General features: G+C 40.8%; 1 protein-coding gene across 2 annotated transcripts; it reads left to right on the forward strand.

Moving 5' to 3' along the window:
• On the forward strand, nucleotides 1-27,778 carry MMD (monocyte to macrophage differentiation associated). Of its 2 annotated transcripts, XM_082861504.1 has the most exons (7): nucleotides 1-305; nucleotides 7,748-7,829; nucleotides 12,209-12,369; nucleotides 16,098-16,172; nucleotides 17,797-17,898; nucleotides 20,084-20,153; nucleotides 25,862-27,778. In XM_082861504.1, the coding sequence occupies exons 1-7, from the start codon at nucleotides 280-282 to the stop codon at nucleotides 26,060-26,062; spliced, it is 717 nt and encodes a 238-aa protein (XP_082717630.1). In that variant the 5' UTR covers nucleotides 1-279; the 3' UTR covers nucleotides 26,063-27,778. The 2 variants fall into 2 exon arrangements, with proteins under 2 accessions (XP_082717630.1, XP_082717631.1); XM_082861505.1 differs by lacking the exon at nucleotides 16,098-16,172.

A 27,778-nucleotide genomic window follows, 5' to 3' on the forward strand; every position in this document is an offset into this window, starting at 1 on the left:
TGCGGGGCGGGGCGCGGGCGACAGTGGGTGGAGGAGCCGGGAGGCTGGAGGCGGGAGGCACCGGGGCCGTTTAAGCGGCTTCCCTCCCGCCCCCAGCCGCCAGGTCTGGCTCCGGCCCTGTCCCGACCCCCGGCCTGGCCCACTCCGACCCTGCCTGGCCGAGTGGTCCGCCGGGCACGCGGCGGCCTCCGGAGCAGCCCAAGCCCATGAGGGCCGCGCGCCCGGCCGCCGGCGCTGACGATACCGAGCTCCTGGCCCACGAGGAGGAGCAGAGGATCAATGCGGTTCCAGAACCGATTCCAGCGGTGAGAGGGATGGCGCCCCCGCCCCGCCGCCCGTGCCGGGACCGGGTCCTGGATCCCGCCTCCTCCCGCGTGGGTCCCGGCTCCTCACTTGGGTCCATCCCCTGTGGATCCCGCGCCTCGGCCGGGGACCGGCTCCCGGGGGATTCCCCTCCCTGCTGTCCCTGGGTGATCCCCTTCCTCCAAAGACCAGGATCTCGTGCCTGTCCCGGGTCCCCCTCGCGATCTGCGAACCTCGGATTCCCAGACCTCGGACCACGAGCCTGCCCTTCTCCCGCGGTATCCCATTGCTCACCCGGCTTCACCCCATCCAGGCGGGGCTCTTGCTTGATCTGAGGACCCGAACCCCAGCCGCAGGCGCTGCCCCCGAGTCTTCCGACCCCAGCTTTGCCCTCCATCCCTTACCGGGAGCTTGGAGGGCTCCCGGTGCGGGCGGAACCGGGGCCCATTCGTTGCTGCGCCCTGCAGCGAGAGTTGTGGTAAAGCGGGGGTGCTGGCCGTTTTAGGTGCTTTGTCTTTGAACGGCCGTAGCAACGGGGAAACTGAGGCAGGCTCTGCTGGTTTAGTCTTGCCTGGCCAAGTCCGGGCCCTGAGGGTACTCAGGCTTAGAGTCCCTGGGCGTGCTATTTGGGGGCGCCGCGAAGGGGCAAGTTAGCGTCCGGGTGGTGAGACCTGCTGTTGAGGAGCCGGTGTTAGGAAACGAGGAGGAGGAACCGAGGAGGCACCACCGGAAGGCTGGCCGGCTGCCCTTTCGCTGGAGAGCCGATGGTAACGCCGGCCTGGGGAGGTACCGTGGCCTTAATCCCGACCCCGGGTGTCTGCCATCTAGCAATGGATGGAGGCTGGCCATAGTTCCGAGAGGAAGCTCTGGGCTTTTTTTTCTAATAGCCTTCGTTTAAGCGGGTGAAAGTTCACCTCTCCTGTGTTGTGGTAACTCTCCATCCCTTTGTCTGAATCAGGCAGCCGTCCCCATTCCCAGACCTTCACCCTGAGCAGGCTAGCTTAGTGTGCAGTGACAGGGGGAATTTGAAAAAAGACAAAGAATGCATGAAGTCTTCCAAGGAGGTTATTGTTGAGTTTTTAGGCACTGCTTTTTATTTCAAGATTTTAAAGTGCACTTTTTTTTTCTTTCCAACTTCCTAATCCCTTGACGCCCCCTCTCCCATTCTGATCTTATTCCTCCTCCAGTCCCACAGGGTAAGGAGTGAAATATTCACAGGGAGGGTTGTGGTGGATTGTGCCATCAGAGGGTGATCAGTTTGAAGACTTGGATTAACTTCCGAATATTGCTCATCACTCAGGGTGTTGAATGCCTGGCAGTATTCCCCTAGTGGGATATCATATCAGTACTTCTAAAGGCAAAACGAAACCATGGTGTTCTGGCTTGAGAACATGAAGTCAGCCATGAGGACTGGAGGGGCTTTAAGGGAGGATGTAACACAGGTTCAGTAATGGTTGGCAAAGCTCTGTGCATGTGGTTTGTTTGATTTGGTCTTACTTCTCTGCACATCTCTGCTCTTCCTGTTTTCAGAGAACAGTGGCAATAGTCTGTGAAATTACTGGTTTTTGTTAGATTAAGAGTTGTATTTCTTTTCTATCCTTTCAGTTCTTCTCTAGAAAGAAGAAAAAGAAAAGGAACCCGTTTTATTGGTTGTCGCACAAACATTAAAAGTGTTAAGAGAAATGAAAAACAAACAAACCTTATTTAGGACACTACCATTTCAGCTGATGGAACTTTTTTTTTAAATAAATTTATTTATTTATTTATTTTTGGCTGCGTAGGGTCTTCGTTGATGCGCGTGGGCTTTCTCTAGTTGCAGCGAGCGGGGGCTACTCTTCATTGTGGTGCACGGGCTTCTCGTTGTGGTGGCTTCTCTTGTTGGAGAGCATGGGCTCTAGGCATGCGGGCTTCAGTAGTTGTGGCACGTGAGCTCAGTAGTTGTGGCTCACGGGCTCTAGAGCACAGGCTCAGTAGTTGTGGCACATGGGCTTTGTTGCTCTGTGGCATGTGGGATCTTCCTGGACCAGGGCTACAGCCCGTGTCCCCTGCATTGGCAAGTGGATTCTTAACCACTGTGCCACCAGGGAAGCACTGAACTTTTATTTTTGCTGGACGCTAATCTATCCAGTCCTTATTATCACAGTTGTAAGGTGATTTTGCGCTCTACTTCATTCATTTAAAAATGAAAAACTACAGGCGTTTTCTTTTAGTGCAGCATAGACATTGTAATTTTCTCAGCGGCTGCACAATATCAATGGGTATTTAACAGTTATTTTCTTGATGACATCTAGAACTACCCCGATTTTCTTTGAACAATGAATGATCCCATAATTTCTTGTTTTTCTGTATTATAGGCTAAAATGGAAAGATATTTCTAAGAGTCAATTTGAACTTAGAAATAAAGCCTGCCAATAAAAAGTAATATAACAAAAAAAATCATGGTTTTTGTGGTTCATACATTGACATGTTGAGAGTACTGTTCTGCATCTCTTGAAAACTGTGTTTATTATACATCTTTTGAGCATTCAGGAGAGATACAAGTAGGTAAATGACAGAGGAACTAGAAAGAGGAATACACTATCTTTGAACCCATGTGTTCCTTCTGGTAGATTTACCAGGACTCCATTGACGAGCATTTGACTGCAATAAAAACATTTCATTAGGCCATAGTTTGTGGCTATGTCTAAATTATAAGAAAACCTGAACACCTTGCTGGTTTGTTCATAATGGAAACTTGGCGGTCACTGTGGCTTTGGATCAACTTCCAGAGTTCTGACGTATCTGTGGAGGAGGGCTGTAGGGATGCCTAGCCCAGTGTAATAAGTGGAGGGCTTTATGCAGGCATGGCTTCTCAAAAAGCTTAGGATGTGAAAAACCCCAGTGAGATACCTTTTATCTTTTGTGCTTTAACCCTTCCACACTTGATTCTACCACCCCTCCACACAGAGTCATTCTCTCCCTTTCACAGCATCTCTGACTGATTAGAATACCTGCTGGCATTTATTAAGTACCTACTGGTGCCAGGCAGTAGCTGGGTATTTGTAGATTACTCATCTCATCCTCAACTGTAACCCTAGGAGGCAAATTTTATACCCATTTAATAGAAGAACAAATAGGGTTAGAGAATAAAAGTGAGCTTGCCATCATCACACAGCAAGGAAGGGGCACACTGAAGGGTTCAATATCATGTCCCTCTCTACCACCCATGCAGCCATTCACCTCTGTCTCCCCGCCCACATCACAACATCTGTGTGACAGCGCAGAGGCCTAGGACCCAGAGCTTCTAATGTATCTTATTGGTATCTTACTGGTGCATGCTCATTTCTCCAGCCTGGCAACCAAAAATCCAAGGAAAAGGATGCTCCTTTCCTTAACCCCAGCCTCATGACCACTGGTTAGCTTCAAATTGAATATGTGGCAAAGCATATAATTCTAAAGCATTAGAAGTCTTCCAGGACTGCCTATTGCCTTTTTTTGTTTGTTTGTTTGTTTTTTGGCGTGTTCTCAGAGCATTGAATCATAGGCATGGGGTAGTCTCCTTATATGTGCCATTTCCCTTATTTAAGTTAAATGTATCCCACCACTATCACTACCTCTGGCAGCAGACACTTTTCCTAAACATCATGCTTATTCATATAGGGAAGCTAATTAGTAAGGTTGTGCACAGGGGTCAGCTTATGTTGCCCCATCAAGTGATGTTGAAGGAGCCCTTGGAATGTCCATGGTATTGGCCTTTGAGAATTTTATTTTCACGAGATTGAGGATTCTCTTTGCCCTAAGACTGCCTGTTTTTCTTTGTTGCATACAGAATCCCCAGTGAAACTAATTGACGAGTGGGTCTTTCTCGGGTAGGATAAAATACTTCAGCAGCAGGCAGAATGTCTGTCTTTCTATTCATTCATTCAGCACTTATTTATTAAGCTCCAGCAATAAGCTGGGCCTTGTGTTTGGAACTGGAAATGAAATGGTGGACAAGATGGCCTTCATGGAATTCACATTACAGTGGGAGAAAATGAAATAAAAAATAAACAAGTTCAAAAAGTCCAATTCTTACTAATTATGATAAGGGCTCTGGTGGAGTGAGGAGGGCTGAAGTGATACTTTAGGTAGGATGGTCAGGGAATCCTCTCTAAGGAGGTTACATTTGAGATGAGTTTGACCGATGAGAGGAGAGCTGGGCATTCTGGAGAAGAATGTTCTAGTTAGAAGTAAACAGCAAACACAGACACCCTGAGGCAGATAAGACCTGGGTGGTTTGAGGAGCAGAAAGGATGCGGTTGGTTGGAGGCAGAGAGTGAGAGGAAGGTAGCACCAGGCTGGAGAAGTGGGTGAGGGCTTGTGGCCTGCGGAGGATGCAGTGTTATCCCAAGCACTTTGGGAAGCCAGACAGATTTTAAGCTCTGCTTAGTGTTTGATGTGATCTGGTGCTGATAGACTTGTGGCTGCTGAGTAAAGAAGAGAGCCCATGTGTGGGCAGGCAGGGAGACCAGAGACTTTGTATGTTTACAGACCAGAGGTGTCGGTGTCTTGATTTAAGGTAGGGTCTTTGGAACTGTAGAGAGCGGAACTGATTTGGAATATATTTTGAAGGTAACATTGATGGCACTTGCATGTGGAGTATGGGGAACACAGAGGAATCAAGGACAACTTCTGAGATTTGATCTTAGGCCTCTGAGATCTGCTGGTGGGTTGCAGATTTACCTTCGGAAGGCCACTGCTTTGGGCTAAATTAAAAGTGTGCTAAGGAGTGTCCCCAGGTCCCTCTCTCCATAGGTTTGAAATTCTATCACGGGGAGAGCATGAGGACACTGGGCCAGGGGAAGTGGAGAGAGTGTTGAAAGAGAAAGTGAGGGGATGAATGAACAAACCCTCATCAACTAAAAACTTTAATCGCCTTCCCTCAAACCCTCTGAAGCTGGCTGGATGCTGTCTTCTAGCACTGGATAACCATTAGGGTGGCTTTGCTTTAAGTAGAGGTGTCTTCCATAAGTGGGTGCTATTTCCCATAACTCTTGATAACCTTCCTCATTCTTTTTGGGGGGAAGAGAATAGGCTCAGTGTGTGGGAGTTTATTTGCATTTTACATCTGCTTTTCCATTTAGGTCTTGGGCGACTAATTTCTTCATAGTGATTTCTGCAGGAGGCCTTGTTGGAGGCTTGATTGTACCCTGGCAGATCAAAGAGAAATGGAAAAATGCATTGTAAATTTCCCGGCAGAACCATGTGCTGTCCCATGGGGCCCCAGGCAGTGATCTGTGCCTGGAATACTTGCTCTTCCCTTTCTGTATTGCAGGAATCTTGGCCCTGCCCTTAAGGAGAGACTACCCTAAGTCACATGGGTGGGATATTTTTCTCTGCAACTTCTGAGTTTATTTTTAACCTGAGTGATTCCAGGTGGGCAGGAACTAAGCTGTCACAAACATGGCCACCGAGTTTCTCTGCTTTTAGGAGAAAATTTGAAAGTCTATCCCTGTCACTGTGTAATAGCCTGACTATTTTTAGATTGGGCTGCCAGAGATATAAATTGCTATTTTAGTTTGCAGCCTGTGGTGGGTAGTCAAACCCTACCTACTGTACCCTGCACAGAGTGCTCACAGTTTAATCTACCTTCAACCATCCCGGAGGCTTGCTCTTTACCCTTTACAATTCCTAATAGGATATGCTACTTATTGCCCTGTCGCTATGTCTCAGGCTAATGATTTGGTAGATCCTTGAATGCTAGGGACACTTTTAAAACATCCTTCCCAAGAGTGTAATTATTTTCCTTTTTACTAATAACTGCCATATAGCAACACTCTCGTTCCTTAGGAAATTTAGTAAAATTATTTAAAGGATTGTCAGGGGAGGAAAGATTTATTTATCTATGTGTGAGAATAGCTTGGAATAATTCTGAAGCTGTTAACTGCACATTTCTCTTAAACAGTTTCCAAGCCATCTGGTGAATTCCATTCCATATGTGTATATTTTGCACGCTAGTTAGATAGCTACCCATTGGTGGTCCAAGTAAGGTATCTTAAAGGTCCCAAATCCATTTCCTAGTGGATCTGCCACTTGAACTCTCTATGTTGGGTTAGCAGGGACTGCCACTTTATTTATTTGCTCTAGGGATAACAGGCCTTTCTTAATTCAGAGAGAAAGTGTTGGCTAGTCTTTTCTTAAAGTGAGCACTGTTTGGAATCGCTTGACCATGTGTTTTAGTCAGTTTTTGGCAACCTGGCTGTGCCATTTGGTTTAGCCTGGTACCATTTTTTCATCATGTTAATTAATAAGGTGTGACTACTGACTAGTGACGGAATCTCCTCCCCCTACCCCCTTAACCTAGCTCAAGCAAAAAGCTACTTTATTGTGCAAAGCCTGTTGACATCTTGCATGCCCCAAGCACAGGAATGCTGCTTGAATGCTGAGACCTGAATGCCATCATGGCTGTCTTACCTCCATTATTTCTCTGCATCTGCTTCTTTCAGGCAGCTGCCTTTTTTATCTTCCTGAGTTTACATCTCCCTCCTTCTAAAGAACACACAGACTAAACCAGAATCCCTCATGAAACATGGCATGGGTATGAATTGGGGCTGGGGGGATCCTCACCCACACACTGAAATAGAAGAAGGCTGTTTATCTCTTCATGTCCGATGGTATTTGTGCTTTTCACTGCTTTGCTGGCTGCCACAAAATTAGCCCAGAGGGGATATGGAATATGGGTGTATGTCTATATGTGTAACAGATTTTGATATTTAGATACATACACATGTGTTTATGAATTTTATAGCCAGTGTATCTGGTGCTAGTCACATATTTAGATTTTGAAGGAAACTTTTAATTCAGGAAGAATGCAGGTGAAAACGTACCTCTTGTTTCAGGTGCCAGGAGGCAGCCAGGTATCATTTATTTAAGCTGTCTGGTGCCAGAACAAGTAATGCAATAGACGGAAACTAGTTCAACAGGCCTGCCAATCATGGGATGGAGGCTTTAAAGATCTACATATATAAGCTTTATACATTTTGAGAGAAGAAATAGAAACCTTTCAAATACACTGAATTTGCATTAAATGGTTGTTTCTGGTATTTGTTAACTTTAGAAAAATGACCTTGTTTTTTTTTTTTCTGTTAAGATTTAAGATTTGGTTGTACCATTTTTTTATTTTTAATTTATTTTACTGTGGGGGTACCAGTTGTGGATATGGTTTTTGTTTGTTTTGGGTAGGTAGAAAGTTTTTCTTCTAAATGAACTGAAAGAATACTTAATCCAGTAAGCTAGGGCATTCGCTTTAGGATTATGGCTGTTGGCTCAGTTTACACCTGTTTAGTGGCTTTGGTTTTGATCCCGTAACTAGGTATTTCCAGCAGTCACCTCTTCAGTTAGAATAGACCAAACAACCACTGACAAGCTTCACCATTGTTCTTTACACGCTCTGAGCTTTTCTCACATGATGTCTTTGTCTCTACAGGTTCATGAACCACCGGGCCCCAGCCAATGGCCGCTACAAACCAACTTGTTATGAACATGCTGCTAACTGTTACACACATGCAGTGAGTATGAGTTTTCTGCCTTTTCCATCCTTCCCAAAGGGCTTTGGTGGGAGGAAGGGGCAATCATCTCTGTTAACCTCAGCCCCGTTAGTCGGGTGTACCACCTCTGTGACCTTACCTGCCAAAGTGTCAGTGCTAGGTCATGTCACCAGAAACTGTGAGCATGTCAGACACTTTGAGTGCTCCGACTGCAGTCAGCTCTGTCTATCCTGGACTTGCTTTCTCAGACAAGATTGTCTTTGAAAGAATAATAATAGTAAGTACCTTAGTTATAAAAAAAAAGACAAAGAAAACTATGAAGACTGTCGCCCCTGGAATGAAATGAATCACCTTTTCAAGACAGTCAGCGTGTTTATTGGCAAGAAGAATTCACCATTTGTTGAAAAAGGTGGTTTTTTTCCCTGAGTGATCCCCTAAAACAGGTAGCCACATCCTCTCCATCTCCACTGTGGTCATTGCTTCTCAGAGCAGATGTTAGTCCATATTGTAGAAGAAAAGTTCGATTTAATCCCTAAATTCTTAATTTTTTTAATAGTAGAAGAAAAAGCTGATTTAATCCCTAAATTCCTAATTTTTTTCTTCCTTATAAAAACAAAACATATTCATTATAAGAAACATAGAAAATACTGAATAATATATGAGAAAAACAGAACTACCTAGAAATAAATTGCTAACACTTGGATGCATTTCTTCTTTTTGTCTGTGGTGTTTGTAAATATGTGTGTATTTTCATAGTTTTCCTATTAATTTCATTTTATTGGCATTTTCTTGTGTCATATAAATTTCCTTTTATCTATGATTTCATTATTCCCTTTGAAAGTTGTATTTAGTGAGACTTTTGAGGGGAAAGTGGTGGCTGGTATATAGTCTGAAGACAAGAAATAGAGGAGGAGACCAATTTATTCCTTTAGTGAAGTGTTAGAACAGGCTAATTAATTATTTTAGACAGTGTTAGTACAATGTGTAGGTTATATACATATGTTATTAGAATAAAACTTGCTTGAAGTTGTGCCTTTTCATTTCTTGAACCCTTCTTCAAAGAATAGTCAGTATTTCTATAAAGAGGTCATGATACCAAATAAACCTGAAATAAGCTAGTTTTTTGTGGATTTCTCTGTACTCTAATAGAACAATGTTGTTTAGTCATTACTTAGCAGAAATCAAACTTTATAAAGTATCAGTTTTATGTATTGTAATAGTGGAATTCAAATACTACTTGGTAATACTGAAACGTTATTCTCATCACTGTCCTTTTTCTTTAGGTGCTCAAAAGATTTTTATTTAAATAATTAATATGCTGAAATCTTACTAAATGTTTTTTCTTTAGAAGAAAGTTTGTACCTGACATGCCTGCCCTGGATTCCATAAAAGGGCTTCAATAATGAAATTTGGAGTAACCTCACTAGTGGACAGTCTCCCTGGACCCATGGTTTGGATTCTCAGGGCAGGAAGGATTTAGTGGAATTCTCTAGCCTTGAGCTGACCCCTGTCTTTGCATTAGTGAACGCTTTGTGAAGTGAGCTTCACAACACCAGAGGGTCAAAATGTTTAGAGTCCAAACTTGGTTTTAAAGAATGCACAGCCTAATTTGATTGTCAGCTATACTTGCCTGGATATCCATCTTTTATTCTTTTTTTTTAATTGAAGTATAAATGTAATATTTACAATATTATGTAATATTTACAATATTATGTAAATATTTACAATATTTACAATATTATGTAAATAATATTATTTACAATAATATTACAATAATATTTACAATATTATATATATATATATATATACACACACACACACACACACACATATTTTTCAGATTGTTTTCCATTATAGGTTATTACAAAATATTGAATATAGTTCCCTGTGCTATACAGTGAGTGCTTGCTGCTTATCTATTTTATATATAGTAGTGTGTATTTGTTAATCCCATACTGCTCATTTATCCCCCACTCCCTTTCCCCTTTGGGAACCATAAGTTTCTATATCTGTGTCTGTTTCTGTTTTGTATATAGATTCATTTATATTATTTTTTAGATTTCACATAGAAGTGATATCATGTATTTGTCTTTCTCTGACTTACTTCACTTAGTATGATAATCTCTAGGTCTATCCACGTTGCTGCAAATTGTCAATATTTCATGCTTTTTTAGGCTGAGTAATAGTCCATTGTGTGTGTATGTGTGTGTGTGTGTGTGTGTGTGTGTGTGTGTGTGTGTGTATAATATATATATCCATTCATCTGTCGATGGGCATTTGGTTTGTTTCCATCTTTTATTCTTAACTAAATGTCTGATGAATTTAACAGAGATTAAAGTTACTTCTGAAGTTAATTGTCCACAGGCCCCTAAGAAAATGTAGGGGTGTGTGTATTTAAATCTAGGTCAGCATTAGGATATAAAGAATATAAAAGTTTGAATAACAGTTTATATGTCCTGTTCCTTCACTTATTGTTCCAATGTACATCCACCATTTTATGGATATGCCTTTACCAACTGCAAAACACTGATAAAAGTTATAAAAATAGTGCTCTGATAGTTTTTATAATACTGACCAATAAAAGCAACCAATGAGGGACTTCCCTGGTGGTCCATTGGTTAAGACTCCACACTTCCAATGCAGGGAGCCCAGGTTCAATCCCTGGTCGGGGAACTAAGATCCCATATACCACAACTAAAGTCTTCGCGCTGCAGTGAAGACCCAGCGCAGCCAAAATAAATAAATAAGTAATAAATTTAAAATAAAAATAAATAAATAAAGCAACCAATGAAATGCTTATTACTTAGCATAATGTTGAGCATTTAAATATAATGGTTTGGCTGTTGAGATGCACAGCTCACCTTTAAGAAGAATATTTGCTTGAGATAGACCTGAATAATCCCTTAGTTTATCTCTTCTGGATTGTCACAAGGAACACTTGTAGAAACCAAAGTTAAGGAAAAACCGACAAAACATCCACATTAATTTTTCAGAACAAAAAATGTCATCTTATTAAACTTACTAAACTGTATCCCTGATTTTTGGATTTCAGAGAGCAGTAAAATTTCTAAAACTGACAAAACAAGAAACTTCCATCTAATGTCATCATTTCATTAAAGAGAAGATACTTTAACATGAAAAAAGTAGAAAGGACATAATCTCAAAATTAAATTGTTTTATGAAAAACTTTGTTGTCCTTAATTTTCTTTCTGTTCTGGGCCATTGAATACTTCAGCATTTGAAATTCAGTGCTGATCTCATCTGGGAGATTTAATATTCTGTTTCAAGAGGGAAATAGAAGGTGTTGGAGATAAAAAAAGATAAGATTGCTAAAGTTTGCGTTCTTTGCCAGGTATGTTTATTCCACTATCTAATAAAGTAGTTTATTTCTTCTGATGATTTCTGTTATTATTAAATATTTACTAGTCACACTGATATGACTAGACATTGAAATTTGTGTCAATATGTAGTGTAAAATGTGGTGCAGAAAGCAAAGTTCTCTCTAAGATTCTAGTCTCTTAAAATTATTTGAGGGTCCCCTGGTGGCGTAGTGGTTGAGAGTCTGCCTGCCGATGCAGGGGACACGGGTTCGTGCCCCGGTCCAGGAGGATCCCACATGCCGCGGAGCGGCTGGGCCCGTGAGCCATGGGCGCTGAGCCTGCGCGTCCGGAGCCTGTGTTCCGCAACGGGAGAGGCCACAACAGCGAGAGGCCCGCGTACCGCAAAAAAAAAAAAAAAAAAAATTATTTGAATAAGTAGGAGTGTATTACTCTTGCCTACATGAAAGGTGCTATTAAAAATGAAATAACCCTTTCACTCTGCAGTAGCTCAGAAATTGGTGGAATGTAGACATCCAAACTAGAAATCAGGACATATGATTTGAACAAATGATTTGAGTGTGGTATGTACATAATAGTTACTGACTTGATTCATTTAGTTACCCTTTGCTGAAATATTGGGATTTCAGTAGCACATGGGGGAAACAGGAAAGAATATTTAAAGATCAAGACCTCCCTGGGAAATCTGGGTACATGCTTGCCATTTGAATATTTTAAGTGCCTACCTTAAATCACATTAGAGAATAGGATGAAACATGTTCTTAACTAACGAAATTAGGATAGAGGACATTTGTTTTGCAACAATTGAGTAATGTTTCATTCTTACTGCTTGACTGTGTACCCATTGGTGGACACAGGTCCTGGGCCCTAAACAGCAGTACTTGTTTTCAGTGCCATAAACGGACAACTTCATCTGGCTCTCGTTATGATTATCCAGGAAAGGCAAATGTTTGTTTTTAAAATGATCTTCCTAAAATTGCCCCTGGTAAACCTATGTATATTTAATAAAGTTCTCAATTCAGTGTTTTGCTGAATATTTACTTTTCTTTCCCTTTCTCTCAGTTCCTCATTGTTCCAGCCATTGTGGGCAGTGCCCTCCTCCACCGGCTGTCTGATGACTGCTGGGAAAAGATAACAGCATGGATTTATGGAATGGGCCTCTGTGCCCTCTTCATTGTTTCCACAGTATTTCACATCGTATCATGGAAAAAGAGCCACTTAAGGTACAGTGGATGGTACGCTGTTTCAACAGGTCACTCACAATAGTTGGTTCGGGTTAGCCTCTCACGCTGGCATGCTTTGGTCAGGTGAGGCAGAGTGCACATTTTCCTGCCTGGTAGAGTCTAATGCTGTCCCAACACTCAGGAAATTTCCTATGGATTGGACAGAATTTGAGCACCCCTATCTGTGTCTTAAGAAAGCAGGTCTTTACTCGGAAACCGAACAAAACCACATTGCTTCCCCAGGACTTACAATGTACAGTCCTGACACCTGTTTTCCAGCGTGTCAGCACACTAAGGATGAGCATGGCAGCTGCAGGGTGATGACCAGTACTCTGGACTTGCAGTCACCAGTTGGGCTTTGAGTCCAAGCCCTGCCACTTAGTCTCGTGTAGCCTCAGTTTCTTCATCACTAAAATGAGAATGGTAATGCCCGACTGGCGGGCTGTTGTGATAGGTGAATGAGATGATGCATGTGAGAATGATTTGAAAATTACAAATCGCTACAGCTGTACTACAGGTATATTACAGCTCGGGTTTACTGTTTTGCAAAGTTCAGCTTTCAGAATTAGGTCCCGTGCATCTACTCAAACAAAATTCACATATGTTGCTACAGTTAGCTGTCAAGCACTTTCCAAACAATATTGTGATCCCTAGCCTCCCAGTGAGGACATAAAAGCATTCATCCTTTGAGTGAAGGGTTAATTTGGGTGATACAAAGGTAGCAGCACACCATCTAGTTGCTTATGAAACGGATTCTGCACAACCCAAAAGGACAAAGTTTCTTCTCAAAAAGGAGGACTCAGAACAGACTTAGAGTGATTTAATGTAATATTAGAAGATAACTTTTGGGGGCTGCCCTGGTGGTGCAGTGGTTAAGAATCCTGCCTGCCAATGCAGGGGACACAGGTTCGAGCCCTGGTCCAGGAAGATCCCACATGCCGCAGAGCAACTAAGCCCGTGCACCACAACTACTGAGCCTGTGCTCTAGAGCCCATGAGCCACAACTACTGAAGCCCACGCGCCTAGAGCCCGTGCTGCGCAACAAGAGAAGCCACCGCAATGAGAAGCCCACGCACCACAACAAAGAGTAGCCCCCGCTCACCACAACTAGAGAAAAGCCTGTGCGCAGCAACGAAGACCCAACACAGACAAAAAATAAATAAATAAAATTAAAAAACAAGGTAACTTTTGGTTTTATAGATAGAATGTTCAAAAAAATCTCGTTATTCAAACAATCTAATATTAAAAAGATACGCTTTATTTAAGAGCAGGATTTGGGATTCATATGATGATTACTGGTTTCCTCATATGTAAAATCAGACTTTTAGAGCTAGAAGGATCCTTAGGGAACATCTGATCCAAACCCCATAATTTTCTCCTGGGGAAACTGAGACTCAGTGATTCCAGCAGAATCTGATCATCATCCCAGGATCTCTGACTCCCAGTCCCGAGGTTTATTTCCACTGCACCCTTTACAATATTGCTTCTAGTTGGCAGTCTGCTACCTTTGCCTATAAGCTGACAGTTCCCAGGGCTTAACATAAAACCACAGCATTGAATCATGAGGGAGCTCTGGTACACACTCAAAAGCAAGCCTCAGAAGTACTTGTCCTGGCTCTTCAGGGTGCACTGTTGCAGAGCCAGGAGCCTCCTGGAGAGGCAGAGCCTCCTGCAGAGGCAGGAGCACTTCATTATCTTCTTGGCACGATCCAGTGCTTGTGGTTCCCTTGGCTGACTTGGCTTTGCTGTCTAGATATCTGAATCAAAGAGTTGTAGGTGCCTGCTTCGTTATTCAGGGCCTCCCTGCCAGGGCCTGAGAAGATGTAATAGAAATCAGTCTCTCTTGAACCTTGAAATAGCACTGCTAGAATCATAAGCCACATGTGGATTTTTGCTCTGCATTAATTCTTTAAAATATCCTAAGTATAGCCTTAATTTAAGTAAAAGAGGGAAGGGAACAAGCATTTATTGAGTACCTACTATGTGCTAGGTGCTGTGCTAAATGCATGGCTACATCGTCTCATTTAATGTTCACACGCACTCTGTGATAGAGATGATATTACTTCTGCTTCACCCTTGAGGAGAGTGAGGGTCAGAGATGGGTGGTGGGTCTTGAATAAAACTGCACGCTTGACTTTACCTGCTGCAACAGTGCATAACAGTCTAGAAAGCAGAATTAGAAAGACCCCAGACCTGGCTTGGAATCACAGTCATCCAAGGAGTTATTCTTCTCTTCCCTGCATCTTCTACCACATCTTCTAGCCCTTTTAAATCAGGATCTTCTGGACCGGAGTTTGTGCCTGTATTTTATAAGCTCCCCAGGTGATTCTGCAAGGCAGTCAAGTTTGAGAAGCATTAATCTAGTGTTTGCTTTTTTACACCTAAATTATTTTCACTTCTTCACTAACATGTGACTAGCACTAACAGTGACTAAAACATCCTCAGCCTGCTTTGGTCAACACAGAGTGTGTGATGAAGCAAAATCTAATACTTGTGCGCCACCAAACCACAGCTACTACCCCTTGGACTGAAAATGGATTCAAGACAATGCAATGCATTTGTACTTTTAAATTACCTCAGGAACTTCCCTAGCAGTCCAGTGGTTAACACTCTGCGCTTCCACTGCAGGGGGCGCAGGTTTGATCCCTGGTCAGGGAGCTAAGATCCCGCACGCTGTACGGTGTGGCCAAAAATTTATAAATAAATAAATAACCTCAGTAAAGGGCGGATTCTGTCTAATCCGTTTTGTGAATAGACCTCAATGAGCCAAATCTTTGTACATTTCCTGACTCTTCAGTTTTAGAAGGAAAAACTTGGTTAGAAGCCCAGGTCGCGGGGCTTCCCCATTGGCACAGTGGATAAGAATCCGCCTGCCAATGCAGGGGACATGGGTTCGATCCCTGGTCCGGGAAGATCCCACATGCCACGGAGCAACTAAGCCCGTGTGCCACAACTACTGAGCCTGGGCTCTAGAGCCCGTGAGCCACAGCTACTAAGGCTTGTGCACCTAGAGCCCGTGCTCCACAACGAAAAGCCACTGCAGTGAGAAACCTGTGCACCGCAGCGAAGAGTAGCCCCCGCTCACTGCAACTAGAGAAAGTCTGCGTGCAGCAACAAAAGCCCAATGCAGCCAAAAATAAATAAGTTTGTTAAAACAAAAAAAGAAGCAGCAGCCCAGGTGACTACCCTCTTGACAGCAAATGAGCGTTTTGTTTTTTTTTTTCTGGTTTGTGTTATTGCTGTTCCTAAATTAGTTTCTAAATTTGCTTTATTGCAGCTTACTGTCTACACTAAGATTTGGAGTAAAAGCTGCTTCTAAGACATTCTAAAAAGAATGTGGCTTTGGGGAGTATTTACTGAGCCTTCATGATTTTGTGCCCTGCACTATGATAGGGGTTGAGAGGTGGTCTACCCTCAAGGAATTTCATTTTCCTATTAGATAGGATCTAAAAAAAATAGAAAATATCAGAAAAGACAGATTTTGAGTTCCTGATTATTGTGGGGTTCTTACATGGAGAGGATCTATGGTATATGCAATCTTAAAAATAATATAGAGCTTTTACTTGTGGCTCCATATTATTAAAAATAGCTGTGCAACTTTGAAGGCCAAGTTATAAATGCCATGAGAACCAAGAACAAGAGTGGCAGTTGTGACATAGTGGAGTGATAACCCCTACTTTCAGTTGTAAAATTTTCTGAAAACTCTAACTTGTTCCCCCCCCCCACAGGACAGTGGAGCATTGCTTTCACATGTGTGATAGGATGGTTATCTATTTCTTCATTGCTGCATCTTACGCCCCATGGTAAGATACAGTCTTTATATTTTTGAAGATAGTGTTTTTATGAGAGAATTCTCGGTCCTCCTTCCCTTCCTTCTTCCTATCCCTGCTCCCCGGTTCCCCCATCCCAACACACATACATGCTTTTTTTTCTTTCCCATTTTGATTTACTTGGGTCAGATTGCAGATTTTAAGGGGAGAATGTTACTGCCATTCAGAATACATATCTGGCACTGGATTGTTTGAGAGAAGTGCTGCTAAGTTGTATGTAGGCAGCACGCTCACCTTTGAAATATATTACCTTTGCCTTCCATATTCTTTCTATATGCTTCTGCTGCTGCTCAGAATACCTGGACACCTAATTGTTTAAGTAGAAATACTGTAAATATGTACAAAGAAAACAAGGTCACTTTTGAAATTTATACTGTTGGTCTTCACAGCACAGTAGCTACTATGTATGGAGTGCATTTCTCATTTCTTTAGCTATATGAATAAGAGAAGTAGCCTAATTAGTTAGCTATTTAAAATACCTACTATTCAGTTCAGTGTCCTTGTTCTTCCTGCCTTTTTGGTATAGATCAGATAGAGTCTTTTGCTGCTCTGTAACCCATAATTAAAGAAACATTGATTTTCCTCTATCAAGATATGGTCCAGTTTTAACCACTCAGAAATTCATATTATGCCATCGACTATATATCATTAGAAACAGGAGGCCTCTAGATTCTGACTAATGCAGCATCCATCATTCAAAAGAAACCTAATTATCTGTTGGAGTAAAAAGTAAGTGCTGTCTCTCCCCAGTAACTCTTACTAAATTATAGGTCTGAATCATACTGGAACGAGAATACTTAAAGGCTTTTGTGAAGTATACCTCAATTTAAAATAAGTAAATAAAAATTTTAAATGTAGACTGAGGAATCAAATATTACAGTAGGCAGTTTGTTCGCATGTAGTCTTCGATATGCAGGTGGAACCTTTTCCATTTGGAAATATTAATCTTGTAGTAATAGCCATTCAGAACATTTTATTTTCATATCTATTCTTAATCTGAATTTAGTACAGATGAATTTGCAGCATTTTAAATTCAGGCCTCACAAGAGTCCATGGTTAAATTCTAATCTACAGAGTATCTTCCATAACATGTATTAGGCTAGACCTTCTCATGTTCTCTCTTGGTGGAGAAATTGATAATGGAGACACTTGGTCTGTGTATTAGGTATCCACTGTGTGTATGTGACCTGGTTCAGGGTTTTGTTGCATTCTCAGTAAGCTTTGTAAACAATCTGCTCCCAAATACGTAGTCAGGAACAATAAGGCAAGTAGCCTTTACAGCAGTCTGCCTAATAAGGAAAGTCGGGCATCACAGATGTGCTGGGACTTACTTCTACATGTCTCCTTTTAGCTGGTTCTATTTTTAAACCACATTGGAACTAATTCTGAGTCTTAAAGCTTGAATGACAATTTTATCCTTGAGTTATTAATTTTATCCCAATTGCCCAAATACTTCCAACCGCATGTTGACTGCTTTTTCTTTCTGGTCTTGTCCTGGTACCTTCTCTCCCGGTTTTCAAGAGCAGAGGAAAACACAGGTTGTATGAATTCCCTTCATTTATCACTTCTGTTCTTTTTTGTCTGTTTACATTTTTAGGTTAAATCTCCGTGAACTTGGACCCCTGGCATCTCATATGCGTTGGTTTATCTGGCTCATGGCAGCTGGAGGAACCATTTATGTATTTCTCTACCATGAAAAGTAAGAGAAAATAATTTACATTTGATAGCTTTAAAATTAACTTCCTAAATTTTATCTACATTACAGTATAATTTATATTTGCAGTTCAAAATAGTAGAAATACATAAATAGAATATGTATTGTTTTAACAAATCTTTAAAACCATTTGATATTCATCATTGGTCTACAGATTACTGCAGACAGAAATGAATGGTGGCTGTGTGATATATAGTTGAAGGACAAGGTGCACTTGTCCCTCATCTAAAACTACAGTTTTGGAGTCAGTCAGACCTCATTTCACATCCTCAGGCAGGCTAGTCTTAGCAAACTAGCCTTATCCTCTATGACTTACAGTTACCACATGAGAAAAATAACTGCTTTTCTAAGTTTCTTTGAAGGTTGAAGATAATAGCTATTAAGCCCCCACAGAGCACCTAGTTAGAAACCCAGAGGATGTTCCAACCTAGGACTCCCTGAGAAAGGGGACATTTGGAAGGGCATCTAAACCCTTAGTATCCTCACCATGGGACACACCTTTTTTAACCCGTTATTCATATCTCCTAGTTTTAAGTGTGAAGCAATATAAAAAGAAAACGTATTGAAATTTAGCAGCTTAGTTCTAGAGGAAACCTTCAAGGTTACCTATTTGTGCTTCATGTTTAAAAAATGAGAATGTTGGGCTTCCCTGGTGGCGCAGTGGTTGAGAGTCCGCCTGCCGATGCAGGGGACACGGGTTCGTGCCCCGGTCCGGGAAGATCCCATATGCCGTGGAGCGGCTGGCCCCATGAGCCATGGCCGCTGAGCTTGCGCTACGTAACGGGACAGGCCACAATAGTGAGAGGCCCACGTACCACAAAAAAAAAAAAAAAAAATGAGAATGTTTAGTACATGCATCAAATTAGTGACTCATCTGGAATTAGGACCCATGTGTCCTAGTTCCTGTTCCATGGCTCTTTTCATTATTTCACATGCCTGAACTTGAGAAACTCACAACCATGATATAATTGTCATTGGATACACTTTATTAAATTATTTATCTATTGTTTTTGGCAGAATGGCCCTCAGAATTAAACATAACTTGTGTTTGTCACAAAGTAATAAATTGTTTTCTCTTTTCAGAAGAAAGTGGTAGTTTTAGCTAACTTCTCTCTGACTTTGAAATTCACTTAAATGCATTTTTGACCATAATTAGCAATTCTGAGTGGTATTATGTGTTATATATATATCCAAAGGAACAGTTTGCTTCTCAGGCTCAAACCCCTAATTTATATCCTTGGATAAATTAGGAAGTAAAGTAAGACAACTATCTTTTCTCCTATTCAAGACTTTCTAATATAAACCAAACCCACATTCATCCCCAGTTCCCTGATATGATTACTTCATGGTGGACTTTGAGTATAAAACACTAAGAATGAGATGCGAGTCACACTTGGCCATTTGGTTTGGCAGGTGTTACAGAGAACCTAAATGGTGCCACTATACTGTTCTAGGCCCTGCAGACCCAAACATAAACAGAACTTGGTCCCTGCCTTCGAGGAACTTAGAGTCTAGTTTGATTAGGCATAAATATAAGTTGAATTTCAGTACAGTGTGTTTTTTAGCATTTTCAGACTTCTGCACCTAAGGTGATGAGCCTTACAAACTGGGTTTGTACAGATACAAAATTAAGAGACAATCAAAAACACATGCCCTCAAAAAATAAAAAAATACCAAAAAAAAAGTAAAAAAAAGAAAACAAAAAACAATAACAACAAAAAACACATGCCCTTAGTTCCTTAGGGCTCCCATCTCTTTGCCACTGATAAACTGCTCCAAGCTATTCCCTGTGCAGCTTCATAATTTCAGTGTCTTATAACGATGGATTGGAATGGTGATGAAGGCAAACACTCTGGGATTAGAAACAGAAAATGCATGTGAATTGGATTCAATGATAGCTTTTGGCAGAGAACGTTTTGCATGTAGTATGTGGAATTTGATGCCTTATCAGTCCTGAAAGAAAGGTTATTTCATTGTTACTCAACTACAGTATTTCAGTTAGAGCCCTAATGGTCTTCTACAGGGAAAATACATTTCATTTGAATAGTCAAGAGTTTACATTTGTTTTTCAAAAGAAAAAGGGAAAAACTGGTAAGGAAATAGTCTGAGTGTTGTAGGAATAGATATATTAAATTAACTTAAATTAAATTAACCCATTTCTATTCTGCAGGTATAAGGTGGTTGAGCTCTTTTTCTATCTCACAATGGGGTTTTCTCCAGCCTTGGTGGTGACATCAATGGTAAGAAGTTACTTCATAATTTAAGTTATTTCACCTTATTTTCTTTTAAATCACTGTGACTCTTAATATGTCTATAGATACGATCTGAAGCTTTTCTTTCTGAAGTTATGACATGTACAATAACTAGAGATTCAAAAGAAAAAATATATAAATTACAAAGTGCCACAACTTGTACTACCTACTGTCTGTAGTTTGGAAAAGCTATACATCTAAGTGTGACTCCTTCCATATGATAATCTGCTGCATTTGTTCTTTGGGATAACCCTTCTGTTCACCCCACCTCCACTCCCACCCTTTTCCCAAAGAATTGTGAGATTATTTGAAGGTGGAAATTTCTACTTGGATTACTTAGTGTCTTAACCCTAAATCCATGGTGAGGGTAAATTTTGAGGTTTCTTACAATGAAGAAAATATAAATTAGTGACTTCTTTTTTTTTAGAGCAGAAATTTTTTTTTCTTAATTAATTAATTTATTTCTGGCTGCGTTGGTCTTCGTTGCTGCAAGCGGGCTTTCTCTAGTTGCGGCGAGCGGGGGCTACTCTTCATTGTGGTGTGTGGGTTCCTCATTGTGGTGGCTTCTCTTGTTGTAGAGCACTGGCTCTAGGCGTGCGGGCTTCAGTAGTTGTGGCACGCAGGCTCAGTAGTTGTGGCACACGGGCTTAGTTGCTCCACAGCATGTGGGATCTTCCCAGACCAGGGCTCGAACCCATGTCCCCTGCATTGGCAGGCGTATTCTTAACCACTGTGCCATCAGAGAAGTCCCATGACTTCTTAAAACTTAAGAATTGGAAGGACCTCAAAAGGTCATTTGGCTCAACATTTTATTGGATATTTCTCAAATTTCTTCACTCTTACTTTTCCTTTCACTTGGTTTTAAGTCCTATTATTTCTCTTTCTCAGGAAAGTGATTTTTTTTTAAACTTTGCTTGAAATTTTCTTTTGGGGACTTTGATGGGTGAAAGTGTGGCGTTCATTACCTGTAGTAGGCATTTGCACTTATGTGTTTTGTACTCCCATTCAGACTGATTACTGTTGAGACATCAGTTTATCCGTCAATTTAAAACAATAACAAAACAACCTCACGATCCCATCTACTGGTCACTTGTGCCTTTAGCTTATGTTTTCCCAATCCTACACTCTGCATTTTGGGGCACCAGCCACTGTGTGTTTAGTTTGAATTCTCTTCTCAGGCTACAAGGGTCAGAATTGTACCTATAATTTCCTCCTGAGCTCATAGGCAAGTTATAAGAATGTAATTTTGCCATGTATAGTTCTTGCCCTGGTCACAAAAACACCTGTAAGAGGTTTAGGATTTATAGGTTTGCTTATGTTTTTTTAGAGGGTATGTCTTATGAGAATGTATCAAGATATGTTCTTTGAGATATGAGATTTATAATGGCTTTAATAATTACCTCGTAGCAAAAATACATACACTTTAGCTGGTAAAGGCAACAGGGAATAGTGAGGGGAGGGAGGTGAAAGTCAGAAATGAGAAGATCTTCCTTGAAGGCCATATAGGTAGAGGGCGATTGAAGACACCCAGAGCAAGGTCTGTGTTGATGGGTCACTAATCATTAGAGTGTAAATTCAAGTAAATTCCCTCTGGGTATCCATAAGAGCAAGTTTATCCAGTATTTTTACTAGCCTAAATCTTTCATTGACATTTTCAAGTACAATAGCAAGTGACTAATGTTTATGTTAATCAAACAGGAAAATCCCCACACTTGCCCAGATAGAACTTAGAATCAAGCAGAAAAATACAATTCACATAAAATAAGAAATTACCGTAAAGTTTTACAGTGTCTTTGATTGGGGAAAGTACAGCTTGCTATGGGAGCACATGATAGATTTACCAGAGGAAATGCTATTTAAGCTGATTCAGAAAGACAAATAGGAGCCAAGAGATGGAAGGAGTGATGCAGGTGGTACAGGAAAAGGATACAGCATGAAGGAAGCCCCAGAGATGCGGAGAGCACGAGCATCTGAATATGCATGTATGCATGAGGGGGTGTAATTATGCAGGTAGCACAAGTCTCGTGATAAAGCTGGTGAGCTAGACAGAGACCAGATCAAAAAGAACCACACAGGCCATCTGAAGGAACAAAGGAACGGTACAAGTGATGAAGACTCAAACCTTTGGTGTTCTGGTCAGAATAATGGGTATCGGAATTACCCTTCTACCATAAAGAACTTATAAAAGTGGGAAAAGTATGTGAAACAACTATTTTTTGGTGTTGGACACAGACATATAGGACTATGATCCTTGCGGGGAGAGAAACCAAAAGATGAACTTCACACGCACTGCAGTTTTCTCCCTGGAATGCTTTCCAAACTGCGAAAGAAGATGGAATCCAAGAGCAGCAGTCTGGGTGGAGGAAACAAATCAGCATTTCACCTCCCGAGCCAGCTGCAGTTTTGGGGCAGGGTACTGGAGAGGAGGGAACTTCACAGAGAAGAGTCTCCAGAAATCTACAAGGGGTTTCCTTGAGTCCTTGCCTGAATACTAAGCTGCATTTGTGCCCTGGCTGAGGATAGCTGTTGGAAGGCTGTGAGATCAGTGGAGATTCCAGAAGGAGCCTAGTACTGGGAGATACCAGAGTTCCAGCCAGCCAGAGCGGGGATACCATGCTGAACAACTTAGGTATTCCATTGACCCTAGCAAGACCACACCTCAGGATAAGAGCTACTCTGGCCCTAGAGTGAGGGCGGCTCTGGCGCTGCCATAACAAAGCCCAGAAACCTCGAAAGGATAAAATTGATCCTTTGGTAAATAAACTGCCTACTGGAACAAACTCCACATTCCTTCGAGGAAGGCAACAAAATCTATCCTCCTTAACAACTCAGCATCCATTATCCAAACAAATACTACTAGACAAGCAAGAAGGGCCAAATGGAAATTCTAGATCTGAAAACTATATGTTAAGAAAAAATTTTATTTGGAGGGGTTTAACAACAGATGGGATACTGCAGAAGAAAAGATCAATGAACTTGAAAATAAATAGGCTCAGACTGGGAGAAAATATTTGCTTTCTCTATAAGTATCTGACAAAGGATGTATATCAAATATTGTAGCACTCTAAGTCAATAATAAAAAGCCAATCCTATAAAAATGGTAAACACTTGAACAGACACTTTACAGAGAGAAAGAGATACAAGTATCCAGTAAGCCCTTGAAAAACTGCTCAGTGTAACTAGTCATCAGAGAAATCAGGGAAATGAAAATTAAAACCTCAACATGCCACCGCTACACACCCTATAGAATAGTTAAAGTTAAAAAGACTGATGCCACCAAAATCCAGCAAGGATGTGAAATAACTAGAACCCTAATTCATTGTTGGGGAGAGTATAAAATGGTATAACCACTTTGGAAATTTGTTTAGCAGTTTATTATAAAATTAAGCATAAATTTATGACAACAAAAGTGAAAACATGTATCTACAAAAGGACTTGTAAAACAATATAAATGTTAATTTTATTCATGATAGCCCCAAAATGGAAAGGATAAACAAATTATGTTAAATAATTCAATGGAATGCTAAGTAATAGAAAGGAATGAATAACTGATATACAGTAGCACATGCATGAATCTCAAAAACATTATATTGAGCAAAAAGGAAGCCAGACACAAAAATGTACGTACAGTTTAATTCCATTTATGTGAGGTTCTAGAACAGAGAGGCTTAGTCTGTGGTAATAGCAATAAGAACAGTGGTTGCCTTAGTGGAAGGGCAAACCTTATTGTTCACTTAATATCTATGCATTACACTATGTAAATTAATCATCAATTTTTAAAACTCCCCCTCCCCCCAAAAAAGGAATATAAGTTCAGTTCTTGGTTCAAATCCTGATTCTGACACTTAAAAGTTACGTGACCTTGGTAGATTATTTAACCTCTATGTATTCTAGTTTTCTCGTCTGTAAAGTTTGGATAAAAATAGTACCTAAGTTAGGGTTGTGAAGATTAAATGAGTGCTTCAAACAAGTCCTGGTACATAGAAACATAGTAATGACATTGATAATGAAGAAAACATACCTGGTTTTGTTTGTTTTAGGATTAACTATGTTCTGGTTCTTTGAAAGTTGATAAGCAGATGTGGTATCTTGAGGAACTACCTATTAACAGAATGTATGTCAAAACCAACCTGTGTGCTTGGTTTGGTCTCTTGTTTATTGTTTTAGTGGAAGAAGAAGGAGTGGTGTCTTTCGGGGCAGCAACCAGCTGTGTGACTTTGTTCAGGCTACTTATTTCTCTGGCCTTAGCCTCTTCATCTCTAAATTAAGGAGGTTGTGTTGGATGAGTGAGTCTTCACTAGGGAGTCAGATGCCCCTGTGAGAATCCCATGAAAACCTCAATCCTCTCTAGGAAAATGCCTCTAATAACATACACAGAGAATTTTGTATAATTAATGGATACTAATTGCTTTATAACCTCTAGGAACTAATAAATGTAGCTGGTGTTTTGTTTTGCTATGTTTTACTTTTTAAATAAAACAAAATCTGACTGATGTGCCATCTTACCAAGGTTAAGAAGTCCAGTATCAGTCAGTTTGGATTGGCTCCTTCCTCATCTTTTGATCTTACGAAAACCACGGTGCTTATGTGAACTTTGAAAATAGGGCTAATCCTCACCCCTGGCCCTGGATCCTCACGCTTGGTTCTTAGCTCGTGTCTGTTGCTGCCACTGCTCTGGCCGAGGCCAATGGGGCCATTCAAGTAGGTGGCTGCACTGGAGCTTCCCCATGTTCCTTGTTGGACTTGGCCACCAGGACCTGCTCCAAGGCTAACAGGGTTACAGCCATCAGTGCCCAGGCCTCTGGGACACCCACACACCTGTCCCCTTCTCAGGTCTTGCCACGACTTGACTTAGGTTTCCACTCACCTTGCAGAACCTGAGACCTTTCTATTCCTGGTCCCCAGAAATCCTGACTTGTTTCTCTGTCAGCTTCTTAAGCTCTGCCTCTGTTCTCTTCCCCTCTCATTCATACAGCCCAGTCTAATCTTGTAGATGGGTCGAGGTCTTTGAAAACCAAGAGTAGCCTATAAATATTCCTTTTTGTGCTAAAGCACACCTGACTGTTAATTTCCTCCTAAGCTAAGAAACTCCCAGGCATAAAGACAAAAAGGCCTGGCAACATCTAGAATGTTAGGAAATATATTGTGCTACATGGTCTCAGATCTCAGAGGTCACTCCTAGCTATGATTTTCTCGTGTCAGCCATAAGGAAGCCATAAGCTCACAGAAGCAGGTGAAGAGTCTGGGAAAAGCGATTAGTGTAGAACAGTGTTTGAGGAGGACAAAGGGAGTGAAAACCAGGCTGAGATGTGGATTATAAATGGAGTGGCATGGGTGTAGGGAAGAAAGCTCCTAAAGAGGAAGATGAAAGCCAAGGATTGTACTTTATTAAAATGAGCTGTTGTTCATATTAGATGTGATTGCAGTCTGCTTAAACATGGTATAAAGGAGCAGAAAGTGCTTCTTTTTCCCATGGGACCTGTAACCTGACTGCTTGGTCAAATCAAGACGGCTGATTCAGAGGGTAACCCAGGTCAATTTAAGTGTAATTCGTGTTTACAGATGAGGATTCTATCTGTTCAGAGCTACTTCATTGTCTAGAAAATCAGGAGACTTAGGGGAAATTGCAGTGATCTCTTTAGCTTGTCATATCAGAATAACATCAAAACCCTTTAATTCTTTTCCTCTGTTGACAGAGTAACACCGATGGACTTCAGGAACTTGCCTGTGGGGGCTTAATTTATTGCCTGGGCGTTGTGTTCTTCAAGAGCGATGGCATCATTCCATTTGCCCATGCCATCTGGCACCTGTTCGTGGCCACGGCAGCTGCAGTGCATTACTATGCCATTTGGAAATATCTTTACCGAAGTCCTACAGACTTTATGCGACATTTATGACCAATCTTTACTAGGTCTCCAAACCAGTATTATTTCAATTATGGCACTTAGGAGCAGGGTAAGAGCTGAAAACTGCACAGAGGGAAAAAAAAAAAAAAAGAAGAAGAAGACAGCTGTACTGACTTTATAACTTTTGAATATAATTACTGTGAAAGTATAAAAGCTGTGTTCTGGAATTTTCCCCCTCACAGCAGATAAATAAGGTAGTGAATTAATTATTCATTCCATTCCGCTATCACTAAGTACTCTGGATAGACTTGGCCAACTGATGTTTACAAACCAGAATTTTGTATTTTAATTTTACAGATTTTACTACATAATTTTTCTAAATTACTAGGTCAGGCTGTAAAAGTCAGTGCAATAACAAAACTTCCTTTTTAAGAGAAAATGGTTTCTATCACTTTCCCATTAGCTGTGTGAAGAATCGTGGACAGAATTTACACTACTTTTTACCATGTTTCATCTTGGCATAACATGGTTATTTTTTAAATAGAAACTTCAGTTTTTTGTAAATTTTTAAAAAATACTTCATTGAAGCGCATTTCTGCAGTTCCTCATTCATGTGAATTTTTGCAGCAAGCTGTCAACATTCCACAAATGAACAAACATTATACCTCTTCTGATAGTTTTATTAAGCATGGAGAAATTGCCAATTTTTAAAAACTACAAGTTTTCCAAAACTCTTCTGCCAGCCTCTGACTCTGAATTCCATGTTGCTTTGGGCTGTATACTTGACCTAGTTTGGTTTCCCAGCAATGGAAAAGTATTTTGATATCATTAACTTTTTCAAAAGGTTCAACTTTTTCTCTATGCCTTTGCCATGTCTTCTTCAGGGTTTTTTTCAACAGCAGATGAGTATCGAGTCTGTACTAAGGGAGTATTATTGGGTTGGCCATCCACTGAAAACTCCTGAAGAGCATTATGGATTACAGCAAATAGTGGTCATGCCTGTTTGGTGCCCAATGGTTAAGTCATTGTCACTTAGCTTTATATTATCAGTTTGATAGTCATTTTAAATTATGGAACTAGATGCATAAATTCACATTTCTACCTTTTCTTTGCATCTTCTGATACACTTTCCTCTTTTTCATGGAAAAGTATTTAAAGCACTGATTGACAGATAAACTCATGTGTCTGTCGTCCATGGGTTATATCCTGGCTCAGTGGAGTGGTATTTAATATATTGTTTTTGGTTTTCCTTCAATGTCTTATATTAACATATTAATTGCTTTGTTGGTTAATCTCCTGTTGGTGTTTTAATAAATGAGATAACCTTGCCTTTAGATCAGGTGCTGTTATTGCCTGTTTTCTAGTGATGGGTTTGATCATTGAATTGTTGGTTTGACAATACATTGAATTCAATTCATTGAAATTTTGTACTGACGTAGCTTTTAAATGAGGGTTTATATTGTGTGTGTATGTTTAGAACTCTTTGACTTTGTTAAATTATGTGGGAATGAAGAACAGAAGAATGGCCTCTTGCTGGTGAATTCTTAAATAGGCAAGGTATCCAGTGATTACACCGACCAGACCACCCCTTCTGCATGATTCTGAACATCTGGATGCCTCTCGTTTTATTGTGTATATTTTATTTTAAATGTATTAACTTTTGTGGATCCATTTAAAGTCTGCTCAAAAGTACCACTGTCAAAACCACTAAAATGTATGTTAAAAAATTGTGCTGTAGACTAAAATAAAATTGTTACTTGGATTTGT

Source organism: Leucopleurus acutus (assembly GCF_964270905.1).
Source record: "Leucopleurus acutus genome assembly, chromosome: 19".
Taxonomy (NCBI): domain Eukaryota; kingdom Metazoa; phylum Chordata; class Mammalia; order Artiodactyla; family Delphinidae; genus Leucopleurus; species Leucopleurus acutus.